Genomic DNA, 18,131 nt, shown 5'->3' on the forward strand with positions numbered 1-18,131 from the left:
TATATATAGTAGGTACATGAAATATCATTTTTTGAAAACATTATTTGAATTGTACCTTCCACTAATTTATACAAACTAGTTTATTACTATTTAGAAAACATGTCATCTACAATTTTTATAGAGATTTATATGTGATTTAATTAAATCTCGTTAGTTAGGCTATTTATTTAATAAATTTAATTACATAAGTAGGTGTATTTTAAAAAATATTATTATAGGAAAGTAAAATGTATTTGAAATGACTTTTAAAAGTTTTACAAAAAAAAAAAGTCATTTTTATTCAAATACTTATGATAAAAAACTTCTTAAAATAAAAATACAATATATTTTATTTATGAAAGAGTATTTATATATATAAGTTTATTTTGTTTGTTATATACAATAAAAATGTTTTTATTAAAATTTTTCAAGATTGATCGGTGCTGACGGTTACTTTATTAAAACTTTTCAAGGTTGATTGGTGGTGACGATCACACGGATGGAGTCACCAGAAGTGATGGTCGAAGATTGGCTTGTGATGATCATCAGAAGTGGTGTTCGAAAGTTAGTCGACGAACTTTCCAACACTTGAAACAAATACCCATAAGGACAAATACGTTATTTTAATCTACAGTTAAAACTAAATTTGACTCAAACAAAAAATGAACTATTAAATGGCTTGTAAAGTTTGACCACTCTCACCTCATAGCTTTCAGAGGCTTGAATTATTTTTACTTAAAAAAAACAGTAAAAATGAATTACTAAATATTTTAAGGTAATTAAATAAAAAAAAAAAGAAAAGAGAAGAAAAAAGTTGACTTATAAATAGATTTGATTAAATACTAAAAATAAAATAAAATGAAGAGGTAATAGCCCCAAAATGCTACAAGTGGTTCCAACATATTATTCTTTCCCTCCTTAGTTAACGCGCTTTTCTTTTCTTTTTCTTTTTAAAAATAAAAATAATGGTTATAAATATCACTTTTTTTTTATATATAGAAAATGATTTACTTCCGTATTTTTTAATTTCTAATAATTTAGATTGAATAATTATCCATTTAATCCTTGTATTTGATTATTTGGAAGTCTTTTTTTTTCTTAAAATTAAGTTTGATAAAAATGTGTAGAATAATAATTAAAACGTTAAAAGACTAAAATAAAATTAAAATGGAAATAGAGAATGAAAATGGTTGTTAAAAATAAAAAAATAAAAAGTAAAAAACGAAGGGTTTTAGGAAGGAAAAAAGAAGAGGTTTAAGATAAAGATGAAGACAAAGATAGCATGAAAAAAGGGTGGAAGGTGGAAGGTGGAAGTCACGGGTCCTAAAAACGCGTGTGATAGTTATTCCAAATAATTCCGTCTCATCGGAAATAAAAAAAAAAAGAGATTAGATTACAACTCAGAGCAAAGCACGGATTCGTAATAATTGCACGAACGCCTTCTTTTGGCTGTCAACACTCATTCTACGTCCCCCACGTGTCTACCCCCTTCCATTTCCACCCATATTCCCTTCTTCTCCTCCTCCTCCTCCTTCTCCTCCTATTTACATTTCTCTCTCCATTCCCCCTTTCTCTCCGCCACCCCCCCCTCTTTAATGTGATTCTCTTCATTCATCCACCCATGGCCGTTGCCCACCGCCACAAGTCACACCCCGATGTCAAGCTCTTCAGGCTCTGTCCCATTTGGCAATCTGGGAATACTCATTCCTCTTCCTCCTCCTCCACTCACAACCTTCACCATCCTACTCATCCCCCTAGCGACACAAACCTGAAAGCTTCCTCCTCTTCTAAGACCGTTTCCTCTGTCGCCAAGTCTCTCTTGCCTCCTCGACGCAGGCTCCGTCTTGATCCTAACAATTCTTTGTTCTTTCCTTGTAAGTTCTTCTCCTTTCCAGTTGTTTAGATTTCTATATATCCAGTGGACAGGTGTTTCGTTGTTTTATTTTTATTTTTATTTATTATATTGCTTTATTTATAATTTTAAATTGGCTGTTTCAAACTCGAGAAAGTGGATGATAATCTTCTATCTGGATAATGCGAGTCGAAGCCATACTCGTTTTCTTTTGGATTAGAATATTTAGCTTTTCTGTATTGAATTAAATAATGCTCCTACTCTTCATTCCGATTTTCCTGCTACCATTTGCAACTTGAAGCAGGGGAAACTGTACGGAATTATTGTTTAGATTACAAGCAGCATCTAAATAGAGTTCTGTTTCGTTTGATGGGGTGTTTTTTTTCCCCTATAGATGAACCCGGGAAGCAGGTAAAGAGCGCCATCAGGATGAAGAATACAAGCAGATCCCATGTAGCTTTCAAGGTATTACTTTAATTATATTTCCATTGCAGGCCTACTTTCACTTTTTGTTCTTTCAATTATTCTTATATTGATTTCTTACTTCTTAAGTCCCAACAAGCCAAGCGTACGGAAAACGCTTAACTCAAAAATCAATGCATGTGATTCTGTTCTTCCATGTACTTTTCTCAAATTCCATGCATGTTAATTATTGTTCTTTTTTCTCGGGTAATTATTGTTTTTGGGAACTTTATTAAAGGATAAAAGTTTGTTTCAGCGAATCCATCTAAAAATTTGTTTCTTAGTATATTTTGTCCGGGGAATCTGCTTCATCATCCTAATCCGTGAAAATTTGTATTCAAAATTGTATTCAGCTTCTTGTGAAGTTGTGTTAAGAACCAAGGTAGTATGGGATGCCTTTGTCTCACGTTGGTTAGAATGGGATGACCAATTTAGTACTTAACTGGCTTGACTCTCCCACCCCCAACAACTGGCTTTTGGGGTGTCGTTCTCCAAAGTGCTTAAGTACCTGACAATGGTATCATATTCAGTTGTTGACATTTCAAAGTGGAACCGGTGGAAGGTTTTGGTTGGGTGTGGCCATCTGAAGTATCATCGGGACATCAACTTTTCCAGAAAAGGGGTATTGTTAGGAACCAAGGCAGTATTATAGGATACCTTTGTCCCACGAAGGTTTTATCCGATGATGGGTATGATTTTATATCAATCACTCTTCATTTTTCTTTCTTCGAAGAATCATTATAAGTTTTAACTAATTCTTCAATTAGATCGTTGGAGTTATTGTGTAATTACTCTAGGTTTTGATTTCCCTATCTACATTACCAGCAAGTCAGGTAAAGGCTGGTGAACTGCCTACTTGTTTGAATCTCATTTCAAACCAATGTGAAATCTTCATCTCTATGATTAATTAATTAGAATGTGAGTAAATCATTCTAAATGGTCTCTGCGTTTTTTCTTCAGTTTCAAACGACAGCTCCGAAGAGCTGTTATATGCGGCCTCCTGGTGGCATTCTTGCTCCTGGAGAAAATTTTATTGCTACTGGTAATGTTTCGGTTGTCATGTCCTTTCTCTTTTTCCTGTTGAACAGTTTTTGCGTGTGGGTAATGATAGTATTTTCAATTCATAAGTGTACTTTCATTTCTCCCTTTTCATGGTTTTCTTACTTTAAATGTAATGGTATGTGACCAACATCAACGCAAGTTCTCATTTGTTTCATCTCTTAAACAGTCTTCAGATTTGTAGAGCATCCCGAGAACAATGAAAAGCCAATGGACCAGAAGAGCAAAATTAAGTTTAAGATCATGAGCCTTAAAGTGAAAGGAGGAACGGAATATGCACCTGAGCTGGTGAGTGTCAGTTTAAATTAGGATTCCGACTTTCCATGTCTCCCTCTATGCTACTTTGGTTTCTTAAACGTAAACTTCTCTGGCTTTCCATTATGAAAGATAGCCCATGTTTTTTCCATTTTTGTTATTTTTTTGTGTATTATTTGACAGCTTAAAAGTTTCCGTTGTGCTAGCTTGCATTTCTTTTAGTTACCTCCATGTTGCCAATGTTGTTTAGTGTGATATTTTTTGTCAAACAGCATCTCCAGTTTGTAGGTTCTATTTTCATCTAAATCAGCGCACTAAACTGCAATGGACATTTCTTCGGTGGTAGAAGCTGAAATAAGCTAATAAGTTTGTTTGTGATTATTTGAAGTTGTATGGTAGTACTTTCATTTATTACCTCACCTCAAGAAGTCAACTTTGGTTCACATTTGTGTTCAACCAATGAATGAATGATACATTGTGAAATTTTGAATCTGTTGCCAAACTTGTTGATGGCATGTATTTATGTTCTGCAAAATTTTCAGTTTGAAGAACAGAAGGACCAAGTCACTGTTGAGCGGATTTTGCGGGTTGTATTTGTAGATCCAGAGCGACCTAGTGCAGTAAGTGAATTAATGAACCCAGTGCTTGGTCTTGTCTATATTGGAGAGGGAGGTCTCATTTAACTACATGTTGATATTTTAGGCTCTTGAAAAGCTGAAACGTCAATTGGCTGAAGCCGAGGCTGTACTTGAAGCGCGCAAGAAACCTCCAGTAGAAACAGGTCCTCAGGTTATAGGGGGTGAAGGGCTTGTGATAGATGAATGGGTACGTTGATCTTGATCTGGAGTGTTTAAGTTCTTATATATTCTTATGTCGATCTGATGAACTCTTGTTAACTCTATGATCTTCATTTTTGGATTGTTCAGAAAGAACGAAGGGAGAAATATCTTGCTCGTCAACAAGTGGGTGCTTTAGACTCTGTGTAAAGTTCGATTTACTGTTGCATTGCACTACACTCTTTTCGGTGGTAAATCTGTACAGGTATTCTCATCTTCCAAGCCCTGGATATCTAGAAGGTAAAAGGAGTTGTTGGTTGGAAAGTTCATCTGAGAGGGAAAAAAAAAAGAATAAAAACCGATGTCGACTCCACTACTCATGAAATGTGCAGCGCGTAATTTGGAGAACTTTGATTGAAAGTCGATGGCTGCTCATTGTAGATAACGAATTTTGCTTGTGAGAATAAATGTACTACATATCAATCACCTCAGTTATGATTATAAGATAAATATAATATGGTTTCTTGGTTGGAATTGATCAGTTTAACTTTTGGATAGATAAGTTGTGTACTTATTTTGGTGAAGGACAGAATTTCCATAAATCCCATAATTTTTTAGCTTAAAATTGGGTGCTGCTTCTCTTATTCAATCAAACTATGCGTAGTTATAAGATGATGTATTAATGGAATGGTTTATGCCATCTTTTTTGGGTTTCAAATTTCATTGGAAACAAGTGATACTTCTCTCCTTTGTTTTTGCCTCTGCCATGCTATATCTCTTTTTCTTGGTTCTCTTTTGGAGCCTTTATGGTGTGTTACCTGAAAATGGTAGTGTTTGACAACCACTTGTAATAGCTTCTAACATATTTTTATGTTTGTTTTATATACTTTTTTTTTAAAAAAAACATCCTTTTTCTCTAGCCAATTGAAACAAATTTTTAATTCCTTAGGAATATTTTTGAAAAAAAAGTAGTTTTTTTAAACTTTGACTACAGGAATCAGGATAGTGTTTCTATTTTGTTTTGTTTTTAAAAACTATAATTGAAACATTAGATTTCAAAAGTATAACTAAATAAAATTGTGTTTTTTTTTTAGTTTGAACACAACATACACTTGTGTATTTACTTGTTTTGTCAGCAAAATTTTGAAAGTAAAATAAAAGAAACATGTGTTTGTTTTTACTTTTGGAAGTCGGCTAGAAACTCACCATTGTAAAAAATTGTGAAAAGATAAGTATAATTTTTAAAATATAAAATAGTTAACAACAAAAGACTTCCATGATTCTTTGAAAATGGCTTGTGGGTATTGACTGTTCCAACAATGATGTACGCAAACTTTGTAGAGGACATCCAAGCTTTCCATGAAGAGAGTTTGTTGGTGGGTTTCAGTTTTAGTGAAAAATAACTTATCTGTTTGTGAGTTTAGAACCAACGTTTCATGAAAAAGAAACTAATATGAGATATTAAATCATTAGACCCCAACATCAATCCATGAGTTGATCTTCAAGTTAGAAAAACTAGAGACCTTGGTTTGACCCACATTACACGCATGCTAGAATATAATGTCACCACTGTTATATTACAGATTCATGGACAAAGAATAGAAGCTTAAAACAATGTGAAAAGCTTGAATGTCATCACCAAATGCTTGAACTACATTGTTGAAATGTCCACAATCTTTAAGTAAGTTCTAAAGAATCATTGAATTAGTTTCAACTGTTAAATGATAAGTTCATTCTTCTCTGGTGATAATAATTCCATCATGGGAGAGCAGCAGCCTAACCAGCTCAACACTACCGATGAACTTATCATTAATTCACCATAGAATTAGTATAATGGCCCCAAAGCCCACATCTCCCACGATGAAGGAAGCATCAGAGTTATACACAGGTTGCCCTCTTGGGGCTCGGGGATTCCTGTAGTTGATGCAAACATCATTAATAATTGAAAGAGAGAAGGTTTGAGATTGTGACAAACTCAACCTTCACCGAGAGCAACATACATGTCATTTTCTCAATAAACTCCCAAAAGTTTTCAACAGTGTTACTCAATATAGCATAACTTAATAGTAATTGACATGTAATCTTCACTTAAGATTGGAGATTAAAATCTTTGTTGACCTACACATTTTTTATGCTAAAACGTAAAATGTTTGAAAAAACGCACCTGTTTGTTAGAATTTTTTAAAAGTATGATATGGATTTAGTAATTACAGTAAACTTTTAGAACTTTGTATATAATGTTTCAAACTCTTAAAAAATTGTCTTGCAAGTCCTTAAACATCCAATTTTGTATATTTTAAATCTATAAAACTTTAAATTTTGTGATGAATGAGGTTGGTCAACTTTCATAGTTTCATTTATTCAGTTTTTTAAGAAAAAAAATTAACTCATAATTGATATATATATTTTTTTTCTTATGAAACCCTCACATTTCATTTTGATTCTAATCACTCAAATTTTGTTTTTATGTCAACTTTTTATGGTGAATTTTGTTGTATGTGATTATTATTGAATGATAAATTTCGACCAATCATAACTTAGCACGTCATCCCAACGAAAGCCCAAAGCCTATTGAAAATTGGATCAAACAGAATAGCTAAAGTCGTTCGGATCCAAAGTCCAACTCAATTCAAGCCCATTGTAGAAATTTCAGCCGAAGAAGTTTGTCTAAAGCCCAAGTTCACCAAGCAACTGGGTCCAAGCCCAAGGAAAACATCTTGAGGTCTTACCCTTATTTTAAAAGAAGTTGGAAGGACTAAAGATCAAAACTCTTTCAAGATCCGAAGTTTTAAAGATTGAACATCTGAAAATCTAAATAATATAACTTATCTCAAAATCTTAGTTTTAAAGATTGAACATCTGAAAATCTAAATAATATAACTTATCTCAAATTCTGAAGATGGAAGCTTTCAAGCTCTTAAATTCTTAAAAGAGAAACTCTAAAGCTCTCAAGATCCAATGTCCATATGATTAAAGTTCTGGAAAATTTGAAGAATATAACTCTCCTAAAGTTTTGAGGTCGGTTCTAAACGATCAACAAGTCAAAGACCGATCCAAGCTAATCAACATGATCTATAAGTCCAAATTAAAGTCAATTCAAGCTTACCAACATAATCAAAACAAGCTCAAAAATTGATTCTCCAACATCAACAAACTCAAAGGTTGATTATCCAAAAAGATAGTCTAACCTAAAGATCAATCATTCAAGAAAATCAACCAGCTAACCTTAAAGAATGAAGTTTATTTTTTAGAAGACAGCACCATATTTATATGGTGTGGCCCATCACTTATTGTAATAAAAAAAAAGTATCTATCATAGAGCGGAGAGTGTGTATGATATATACTTTTCTATTGGGAGATGTTAATGATATCTCTAAATCAAGTAAAGAAATATGTAAATAACTATCGATAAATAACACACATATATTATAAAGTAAGAATAACAACTAAATTCAATACAAAAGGGAAAAAGTAAAAGAATAACAATTGAATTGAATTTAGTTGTGGCGTGTATAGAAAGACATCATACTCTATTATCTATTATTTATAGAACATGTCATGATATAGCTTACAATATGAAACTCAGTCGGTGTATAATATTGGATATATACATTAAATATGCAAAATTAAACGTCTCGGATCTTAGTTTATTGGATTCGAGTTATGCATATGAATAAAGAGAAATTATTTATAAAAAATAAAGAACACTCTATTTATAATATAATTTATTTACAAATTTACATACTACCGATTTAGAACATAAATCCTAACAAATATACCTACCATCTTAAGGATGATAACAAGTGGGGAGCTGAAATATCATCATGCTATTAATAAAATATCAAGAAATGTTACAATTAATGATACATCGTCATGGCATGCCAAATAGAAAAAAAAATGCACCTAAGAAGTATCAAGTGTGTATCAAACGGTATCGAGTATATCAAAGAGTATCAGGTATATCCAGTGTATCAATCAAATATATCGGGTGTATCAAGAAGTATCAGATGTATCAAGGGGTGTATTAGGTGTATCAAACGTGTATAGGATGTACCAGACGTATATTAGTAACGAGGGCATTAGTGACATTTTTGCCATTTTCACAAATAATAAAATGTGTGTGCTATGAATTTAATTATTATAACTTATTTTGCCATTTTTGCAAGTGCCCTCGGATAAATGGTAAAAATATTTTTAATTGACAAAATAAAACAAAATAGAAAATTTTGAAAAAAGAAATAGGTTGAGCATTGTCTTAAATGCAACCTAAATATAATGATTTAAAAAAACTCCCCCTCCTGTCAATTAAACCCTATGAAAATTTTAATTTTCTCAAAAAAAAAAAAAAAAAAACATCACCATCAAATCGACAATAACTTCACTTTGAAACCCTGGGAATCGAAGGAAAATAGTGCACCGAAAAGCATTGAAAAGTATTCTTCCACCGAACCGCATTCTTCCACTGTTTCCATTCACTGCGAAAATCATCAAATCCCTCTACTGAACCGCACTCTTCTACCGAAAACAAATTCTTTCGTGTTCACTCCATGTTTATTCCATTCAACTGTATTTCTCCAACCAGTTGAGCAGGTGAGGTTTTTACTTTCGACCACTCCAAACTCTCCAAAAAGTTAATTAAACAAAGTTCCACGTTTATTCCATTCAAGTGTATTTCTCCCATAAGTTGAACAGGTGAGGTTTTTACTTTTAACCACTTCAAAATCTCCAATCGGCGAGTTCTTCAAAGTCTTCATACATACCAGATTCAAGTGTATCTCTACATGATCCCGTTGTAAAGCCATCACAAATAATGCTAAAGAATAACCTAAAGAAAGCCAACACAATTTTACGCTAGAGGAAGACTTCGACAAAAACAGTAACATACAAAATAAAACATCTAATTAAAATAAATATGAATATTAACGTAGATAAAAAAACAATTATTTGATATAAGAGGCTCAATAAAATATTTTTTTAAAATAACTCAACAGTAACATACCTTGTATTTGTGACATATGGTATAATATGCAGGGGTATAAATGGGTAAAAAAAAAGTAAAAAAAGTAAAAAGTCTCAACGGGTTCGGTTTTGCCAAAATTCGGCATTTGCAGTTTGTTATAATTATAAATTTGAAAGTCCCAAAAATAACTTCTTCAACATATTATGAAGACAAGAGACTACACAAACAAACAAACACAAACTTAGGCTACATAAAACTTTATAATGTATGAATGCAAATTAAAATTCTGAATTAGAATGTGTATCCAATCTCCCACATAAAAAATACCACCACTTTCTTTTCTCTTTTTTTTTTTTTTTTTTCTTTTTTAAAGTATGTAATAGTAATAAAAAGAATCACAAAACTATTTAAAGAAATAATGAAGAAGAAATTAAACAATAATCAAACTCTACCAAACATTTTTAACACATCCTGTACATAAAAACAGCCGCCTCGATCCATCTTGGCCCCAATCAAAACCTGTCGCCATTGTCAACCTCCAAGGACGAAGCCAATAACACAAGTCCAATTTCGGCCCAATTTTCAGACATCTTCCGGCAATTGAAACATCTGAGAACCGAAAATATGATGTGAATTGTCCTGAACGAAGACGGCGACGCCGCATTTGGCTCCGTCGAAGGTTTCCCAGAGAGAGAAAGTGACGGTGCCAGACACTGCTTTCTTGGCGGATGCGTCTTTGACGGAACAGAGCTTTTCGAGTTTTCTTACTACGAAGTCGTTGGCAAGAACTCGACCTTTGTTTTCGCCGGCGGTGATGTCGGTGACCAGGCCGCTCTCGTACAGCGCCACCATTACGTTTGCGCCGTTGCTGTCCACCTTCGTCCTCAATGCTCCGTTTAGGGTAACTTGCAAGCTGTCGGTTGTTGGCCTCTGGAAAGTTGCCTGCGGAATTGTTCCGTCCAGATTCATTAGTGTGAGCATTAAAACAAAAAACAAAAAAACCCTCTCCCTAATTTGCTTAAAAATTAAATTACATAGACTTTAGCCCATAAATAATAAACATTTGTGTGGATTGGAAGCTATCTAATATATCTTCAACATTAATAAATATGTTCCCAACTTTCAATTTTGTAAATTTTTCATTTGATAATTTTAAAATGAACTAATATCAAATGCTAAATTACAAGTTTTTAATATGTGTGTTTATTTGTTCATTCAACCTTCAGAAGTGTTAATTGAGCTTACTAACTTTTTCTATTATTTTTATGTCTTGTACATCTAAAATATTTAAAATCTATCTAATATATTAATTTCTTGAAATAGCTTTAAAAAATATCATAACTTATTTGTAATATAAGAATAATTATTAGACATTTTTAAAAATTAATTGACCAAATAAGTAAAGTTTCAAACTTTCGTAGACTAAATTGACAACTTGATTAATATAAAATTTAATTTTATGTTCAATTGCATCAAGAACCCATGTGAATACTTATTTGACACAACATTCATCTCTTTTAAAAATTTAAAGATTAAATGAAAAAGGGACCTAGACATTTTTAAAATATATTTTTTTGAAACCCAATCAAATATTGTTAGGAACAATTAATTACATTACAAGATGTACTCATTTTATTCCTTACCCCTCATCACATAAAAAATAAATAAACAAATAAATAACAAAATAAAATATTTAGAAAAAAAGAGGTGAAGTTGTCATGTGTCAAAATGCACAAGAACAGATACAACACATCATGATACAACTAAGGTTTTTTTTTAATACATATATGAACAATTGAAATTCATTAAATTGAGATCCTAAGCTTACCATTAATTCAACTGGTAACAATTTTTGAAGCATGTGATGAGATAAATGAAGCAAAACAAAAAAAAAAAATGTTTGAAATAAAGCATCTCAATCTTGATTGAGCTAAACTAGGTTTGGCGGGAAGAGTAAAGGGAAAAAATACCTGGAAAGTAGGAGAGGGATATCTAGGGGCATCTTTGATCATAGACAAGAGACTAGTTTGATCGGTAGCAACAGCCTGAGCCCGGCCTTGAACCACAACCTGAGGCGTAAACATTGTATCAAGCCCTAACGCTTCAACATAAGCCTTTTGCCGCACCGTCCATTGGCTATGTCCAAACGGATCTTTCCATCCCACATAATCCCAATAATCCACATGGTAAGCCAACACCACTACCGGCGCCTCCAATTCGAAATCTCCTCTTCCCAATCTCGACACCAGAACTTCAGCTTCCGGTGTGGTCGCACATCCTTGCGATGAAAATAACTCCACCACTACGCCTCCGCCCCGCCCCTGCTGCTGCTGCTCCTCCGCTGTTACTTCCGCCGTTGCTGACGATCTGTCGTTTGCGATACCTGTGGCGCCGCTCTCGTCGCTCTTGCCGAAGCATGTGAAGAGACAGCGGACCATGGCGGTGGAGAATGTGTCACAGGGGAATCGGATCGGATGAATGGGATGTGTGATTATGGGAGAATTGAAAAGAGAGAGAGAGATAGAGAGATTGATAGATTGATTAGATGGAGGGGAAATGAAAATGTGGAGTTCTAAATTTATTTATTGGAAGGTTTTTGTGAGAGATTTTAATGGCTTAGAGGAATTTGGGGCGTACTATGTGGCCTACGTAACACCCAACAAATACCGTTTTCTCTGTTTTTTCTTTTTCTTTTTCTTTTCTTACATATTTTTTAGAATAATTTGCAATGGAATTTTATGTTAAATTAGTTTCTTTCAATTAATTAATAACCCGTTCTCAGTTCAAAAATAAATAACCTATTTTTATTTTTATCATTTTTATGAATGATACCAACCTAAAGTAGTTAAAGGGGTTGTTAGATGGTAAAATTCAAATAAGAGGACATCTTCCGCATGTTTTTATAATTTGAAGAAGAAATGACGATTGTAAATCAAAGAAAAGAAGAAAACACATATGTTTAGTGTCTGCCACATAAACTTTGATACTTAAGTAAGTATTTAGCAAAGGGTGTCGAGCAAGCCAGAAAAAAAAAAACTTATTTTATGTTGGGTTGTCATGTTCTATTTGTAAGAGAGTTATGTTAGGGCCTCTTCATCCTTTTAGGTTCAAGATTCTATCTCCTTTATCCCTTTGAAAGTAGAACAAGTCTATTGCATATAGGTCTCACACGCGAGATTCGCCAGCCTCAGCTTCAATCTTGAGGCCTTGATCAAGGTATAGACTCGCTAATTTAGCCCTCCAACCCAATTTTCTCTTTTCAAACTTAAAAAAAACTCACTTGATTCAGTTTCTGGTTAATATTGAAACCATTTAGGATAAAGTAACTCTGTAATTTATTTTAAGTTCATTTATTGGTCTAAAATTATCTATGACATAATATGTTAAATTTGTATATTATTAAATTTAATTCTTAGAATTGAGAGGGAGTTAGAATTCAATTTACATGGTTTCTAATTAAAATCTTGTTCTTACACTTTAATTAAATCCTCATGAACCGTATCGATCTTAGAGACTATTTGTGGAGTTTTATCAAGTTATAGGATTAGATCGTTCACTTTAGAAATGATAGATATTAAAATTATAGTTTAACTAATAATAATAAATAAATAACAAAATGAATATGGTTATACATATATACATATATATTTTTTTGTATACTCTATATACATTAGTCTTGATGGGATTTTATTTTTGTATTTTTCTTTAAAAGCATTTTAGATTGTATTCGTTTTAAATAAAAAAATTGAAATTTTTAGCATATTCTTAAAATATCGTAGTTTCAATGTTTCCATCAATGCTTATTTTAATCATTATATTTAAAGTTTGAAATACGTTTTGGTCTCTACCTTCCAAATTATAATTAAATAACTCAGAACAAAAGTTTATGTGAATTTTCTTTTAGAAAAATATTCTTAAGAAGAGATAATCAAACAGACAATTTTATGTAATATTTTATGGGTGAAAAAAAAATGCTCCACAATATACCTAAAAAATATACGACAGTAAAAATATCATTATAATCTTCATATTTTAAAATGTCTAATTATTATAATAAATAATTAATTTAAAAATAGTACAAGATAAATCAAAATATTTACAAATATAACACAAATAAATATCCAAATAGATACGAATATATATTAGAAATATTTCGTTGTATTTATAAATATTTAAAAAATATTTTATATTTATTCAAACTATTTCGAAAACAGAGAAAACACATATTTAGAATGTAATATATTTAAAAAATGATCGTTAGTCACATCTCAACGATTTTTTTAAGATTTGACATACGTAAATTTAGTAGAAAAACTTAACCATTTATTTTAAATTTTTTATACGTGATCATTAATATTTGGAAAACAAAAATTTCACAATAAACAATACGAAAACAGAAATATTTATAAAATTGTAGAAGAAGAGTCAAAGAGTATGAAAAAAAATATAAAAAAGATGAGAAAAAGAGGATGGAAAGAAAAAACGACTGTAAAAGAGAAGAAAATCGATGAAGAGATGAACTTTTAATTTTGTTACCCGCTTATATATTATGAAAATTTGGGTAGAGTAAAATTGAGAGAAAAAGAAAATAGAAACAAAAATCCGAAATTAGAATGCATGAGACAATTAAAAAGGGTTATAGGATGGCGACAGAAAAGCGGTAGATTAGTTGAGTTTGGATTTTGAGGGAATTGCGTTACCCTCACGGATGTGTCGGAGAACAACGGAGGCAATGTGCCATTATGTGATTTGGTGGCACATCCAAGTCGGTGCCACTTTCACAACCCAACAACCAACCTCTCTTTAGAAAGACGGAAAATGCTTTCCACTAATCTTCCTCTTCCCCTTTCTCTCTTTTTCTCTTTTTCTCTTTCTCTCTTTCTCTCTTTCTATCTTTTTTAAGGTTTAATTTTGTTTTGTTTTAATTTATGTATATTATTATTAAGCTATCAATTCCCTTATTTCACCCTAATTTCTTTATTATGTTTTTTCCTATCTGATCCCCTTAATCAAATTATCAAAATAAATATATACTTTTTTAAATTCCTTTTTTTTTTTTTGACAAGAACATATGAGTAGAAAATTTATTCTAAAATATGAAACTTTATGCTTGGTTTTAAAATATATTTCAACTGTTGTTGAATAATACTTTTTAAAAAATTAAGTCTAATTGTTATATTTATAATTTATTTTTTTCTTTCTATTTTTGCTTTATAAGAAAAATGGTATATTAGATTTTGGGATGTTTTCAAGTAAAGTAAACTCTGCCAACATTTTAGTTTTAATTATCTCACCTACATAATCACATGTTATTAGTAACTAGAATTTTGTTAAACATTTTCAACAAATTTGTTATTAAATTTGTTTTTTAGAATCTCGTTTCAACAAAATTAAACTTTCACATATCATTTAAAATTACAATCCAAATAAAACAATATATCTAAATCCAATTTATTTATAAATATAACGATGTTTTATGTATTTTTCATGGTGAGCATGAATGTTTTTTCTGTTTTTGAAATTGTTCTAAATATTTTGTCAATTTATTTATTTTTTAAAAATCCCTATTTTCTTTTCTATTTTTTACCATTTTCTAAACTAATTATATTATATTAAAAAAGTTATTTAACATATTCATACACTCCTGTTAACATGAATATTAATAAATTTTTTCATGAGAAATTTGTATGAATAACAAAAAAAAAAAAAACTATTTAATGAACTAAGACAATTTGGTAAATAGTCTCAATATTTTTTATATTTAAATATACTTTTTTTGATCGTATATTTAATTTAAATATTTTTAAAAAAATTAATGAAAAAATTTAAATCGATAGTAATATGTACTATTGTTTAATAAAACAATACTAATTATTTAAGAAAAAACATGTAAATTAAACTTGCCTGTAAGAAGATATTGATTTTTAGATTTGCATTATAATTTTTAAAAAAATCAACCAAGTAAAGATTAACTATTTAGATTATATTAATTATTTTCATTTAAAAGAATTATTTTTCATCCATATTTGACCAGAAAACAGAAATTCATCTTTTTTTTTTTCTTTTTTTTACTTAATTCTTTTAATCGTTTTTTATTGATGGTAGAGTAAGAGATATGAACAATACCTATTTCTTCATCATTAACATACTAAATGAGTTATGCTCGCTTTGACCCATAATTTTGTTTTTGCTTTCATACAATTTGTTAATAATAGAGTTTTTATCATAGTGAAAAATACGTGAATTCTAACTTTGAGAACCGTTAATTATAAATAATATAAAAGTCTTACATAATCGGTTTGATATTATTATTCTCCCATGAACAACTATGTAAAATGCATGTATATAATTCAATATAATTTAAAAGTTTAATTAATTAATGACTCACATGAATTGTTTTATGAAGTATAAATGGATAGAAAATTCATGACTTAAATTGATACAACTATTAGTTTAAAGTTTAAATTAATACAACAGATGACATTTTATTTTCTTAAAAGGTTGAGATGGATTGAATGATTGAGGAATTAAAAAATGTAGACAATATCTATAATATACAAGGTGATTGAATTGTTTGTTTGTTTTCTAAATGAACAAAAATGACAGCTACTATAGAATGAGAATATAATATGAATAGTAAGTTGAGAAAAAGTAGTTGCCCCAACTGCATGCAGTCCAAACAGAAGAATTTGGTATCCAATGAGTTGTGTATTCTCTACTTTAAAACATAAAAATTATTTCTTTGATGAATTATATAGTATATGGAATTGCTTCAAGTAGTGTGTGGGGGTGGTCGAAAGAATAAACTTGGTTGCACGTCAAACACTTTTATTATTCAAAAAAATGATGTTCAACTCATGAACAAGAAAAAAACAAGTGAATATAATATTCTTATACCGAGTATTTTAATTTAATTACAATTTCCCCCACCACTACCAATGCTTAAGTCACTACTAAATATTACTTATATTAAACAAAATTAAGTTTCGTAAACTTAGGTAGATATAACAAAAGTGCTAAATATTTACCTCTCATGGAACCAATTACTATTTCATAAATTTCATATTTACTCTTATTGAATTATTATTATTTTTTTTACGATTTATTCTTTTCTTATTCATATTATTACTTTTCATTCTTCATATTTCCACTTCTTGTTTGTAATTTATTCATTTTCTCTTTCAGAATTTCTTTGTTCTTCTTTATTTCTCATTTTTTCTTCTTCTTCTTAGTACATGATCTAAATGATCGTGTATCAATATCTAAACGATTAGTTATCTATCATAGATAGACAGAGATAGACAGAGATAGACCACACTATTACTAATAGATCGTTTAGATTTGGTATAAGATCGTTTAGAGTACTGGGTACAAGATCGTTTATACTGGGTATAAGGTCGTTTAGACTAAATACGATGGTACAAGATCGTCTAGACTTAGTACAAAGTAGTGTTTTGAAAGGCGTTGTTTGGACTTCTCCTTGAAGATGCAATGCGCTGTGCATCAGACGCGGCTCAGACACGTGACTTAAATATGAGGTTCAAAGGCACAAAAGGCTTTTGAGATGTGGACTTTTCACTGACTTGTGGCATGAGTTTTAAATATATATATATTAAACATAATTACGTGTCTTTTAAGTTAAAGAAACATCCCAACTCTTTGTCTTTTACGTTTTAAATAGAGCGGCTTCAACAATTCCAACTTTTCATTTGCCCTACATTTTTTCCCCTTCTTCTTAGCTCTATCACGTGTTACCGGTGCTGGCCAAGGCCACCAACCACCCTTCTTCTTCACTATCTTCTTTCGTTCTTTTTCTTCATGAAATCTATTTTCTCCGTTCCATTTTCTTCCAAACAAATATATGTGCACTACGCTGCCATTACTTTGTTTTTTTGGTGCAAAAACAGTGGAGAAGAGAAGAGAAGACAAAGAAGCTTCCCAAGTCTTACTTTTCCATCACAAAATCATCATCAGTTAGTTAATTTCAGAAATACATTATGTTTTTTTTTAACTAAAATAACAGTGTTGTTCCTGTCAGATTTAAAACTCCTAGCTTCTAAGGTATTTTTCTCAATAATATTACAATTTTTTCATGAAAGGTGAATATTTTTCAATAAAATTACAAATTTTCAGGAAAGAGGAGTATCACATCAATATGTAATTTTCTTTCTTAGCTCTATTTTTTTTTGTTACTTCAAATAGAAGGGTATTTGTGTACACAAAAGGACATCTAAGCAAATTACATATTGATTTGTTTCTAATAATTTTTTTGTTACTTCATACTAATTTTGATAACATAGGTCAAAGATAACTGATGATAGTTTGAGGAAAGATCCGACATGAAAATATGATTGATTGCAATGATCAAGATATAAATACATTTGTATGTGAATTTTGTTTGAAAATAACAAAAGGAATGGTATATTGAATAAAACAACACCTCGTTGGTGGTTATAGAAATGTCACAACTTGTAGAAAATTTCTGGATCATGTGAAGAAAGAAATTAAAGAGTACATGATCACAAAAAAGGAGATTAAATAACAAAGAAACTTGATTGTGGACATTGACCTAGAATATTATGGTATTGAAGATGAGATGAAGAGAGTGTTAGTGTAAATAAGAGACAATACTAAGTGGCCCAAGCTTAAAGAAGTCAAGACAAAAGGGTCCAATGGAAGCATTTTTTACCCGCAACCCAGAAACCAGTTGAGATTTATGTCCTAAAACTCGTAGATTGTAAATATAATTCATTGACCGTTATTAATAAAGTGTTATTATTATAATTTC

General features: G+C 30.8%; 2 protein-coding genes across 2 annotated transcripts; one reads left to right on the forward strand and one right to left on the reverse strand.

The window, feature by feature from the left end:
• Positions 1 to 1,362: 1,362 nt before the first annotated feature.
• Positions 1,363 to 5,106, forward strand: LOC101216429 (vesicle-associated protein 4-1). The gene is made up of 7 exons (XM_011654076.2): positions 1,363 to 1,853; positions 2,226 to 2,296; positions 3,254 to 3,335; positions 3,522 to 3,640; positions 4,150 to 4,227; positions 4,310 to 4,432; positions 4,534 to 5,106. Exons 1-7 carry the CDS (start codon positions 1,601 to 1,603, stop codon positions 4,591 to 4,593), a joined length of 786 nt encoding a protein of 261 aa, XP_011652378.1. The 5' UTR covers positions 1,363 to 1,600; the 3' UTR covers positions 4,594 to 5,106.
• A 4,363-nt stretch (positions 5,107 to 9,469) lies between these two features.
• LOC101216671 lies at positions 9,470 to 11,946 on the reverse strand. The gene is made up of 2 exons (XM_004146820.3): positions 11,314 to 11,946; positions 9,470 to 10,285 (listed from the first exon to the last, which is right to left on the reverse strand). Exons 1-2 carry the CDS (start codon positions 11,779 to 11,781, stop codon positions 9,926 to 9,928), a joined length of 828 nt encoding a protein of 275 aa, XP_004146868.1. The 5' UTR covers positions 11,782 to 11,946; the 3' UTR covers positions 9,470 to 9,925.
• Positions 11,947 to 18,131: the final 6,185 nt, after the last annotated feature.

This window comes from Cucumis sativus, chromosome 3 (assembly GCF_000004075.3).
Source record: "Cucumis sativus cultivar 9930 chromosome 3, Cucumber_9930_V3, whole genome shotgun sequence".
Taxonomy (NCBI): Eukaryota; Viridiplantae; Streptophyta; class Magnoliopsida; order Cucurbitales; family Cucurbitaceae; genus Cucumis; species Cucumis sativus.

Excerpts from the sequence above, each read along its gene's own strand:
- LOC101216671 (XM_004146820.3), bottom strand. The coding sequence starts at position 11,781 with ATGGTCCGCTGTCTCTTCACATGCTTCGGCAAGAGCGACGAGAGCGGC. Across the intron at positions 10,286-11,313 it reads ATCCCTCTCCTACTTTCCAG|GCAACTTTCCAGAGGCCAAC; the intron begins GTATTTTTTCCC and ends ACAATTCCGCAG.
- LOC101216429 (XM_011654076.2), top strand. The coding sequence starts at position 1,601 with ATGGCCGTTGCCCACCGCCACAAGTCACACCCCGATGTCAAGCTCTTC. Across the intron at positions 3,336-3,521 it reads AGAAAATTTTATTGCTACTG|TCTTCAGATTTGTAGAGCAT; the intron begins GTAATGTTTCGG and ends TCTCTTAAACAG. Across the intron at positions 3,641-4,149 it reads CGGAATATGCACCTGAGCTG|TTTGAAGAACAGAAGGACCA; the intron begins GTGAGTGTCAGT and ends CAAAATTTTCAG.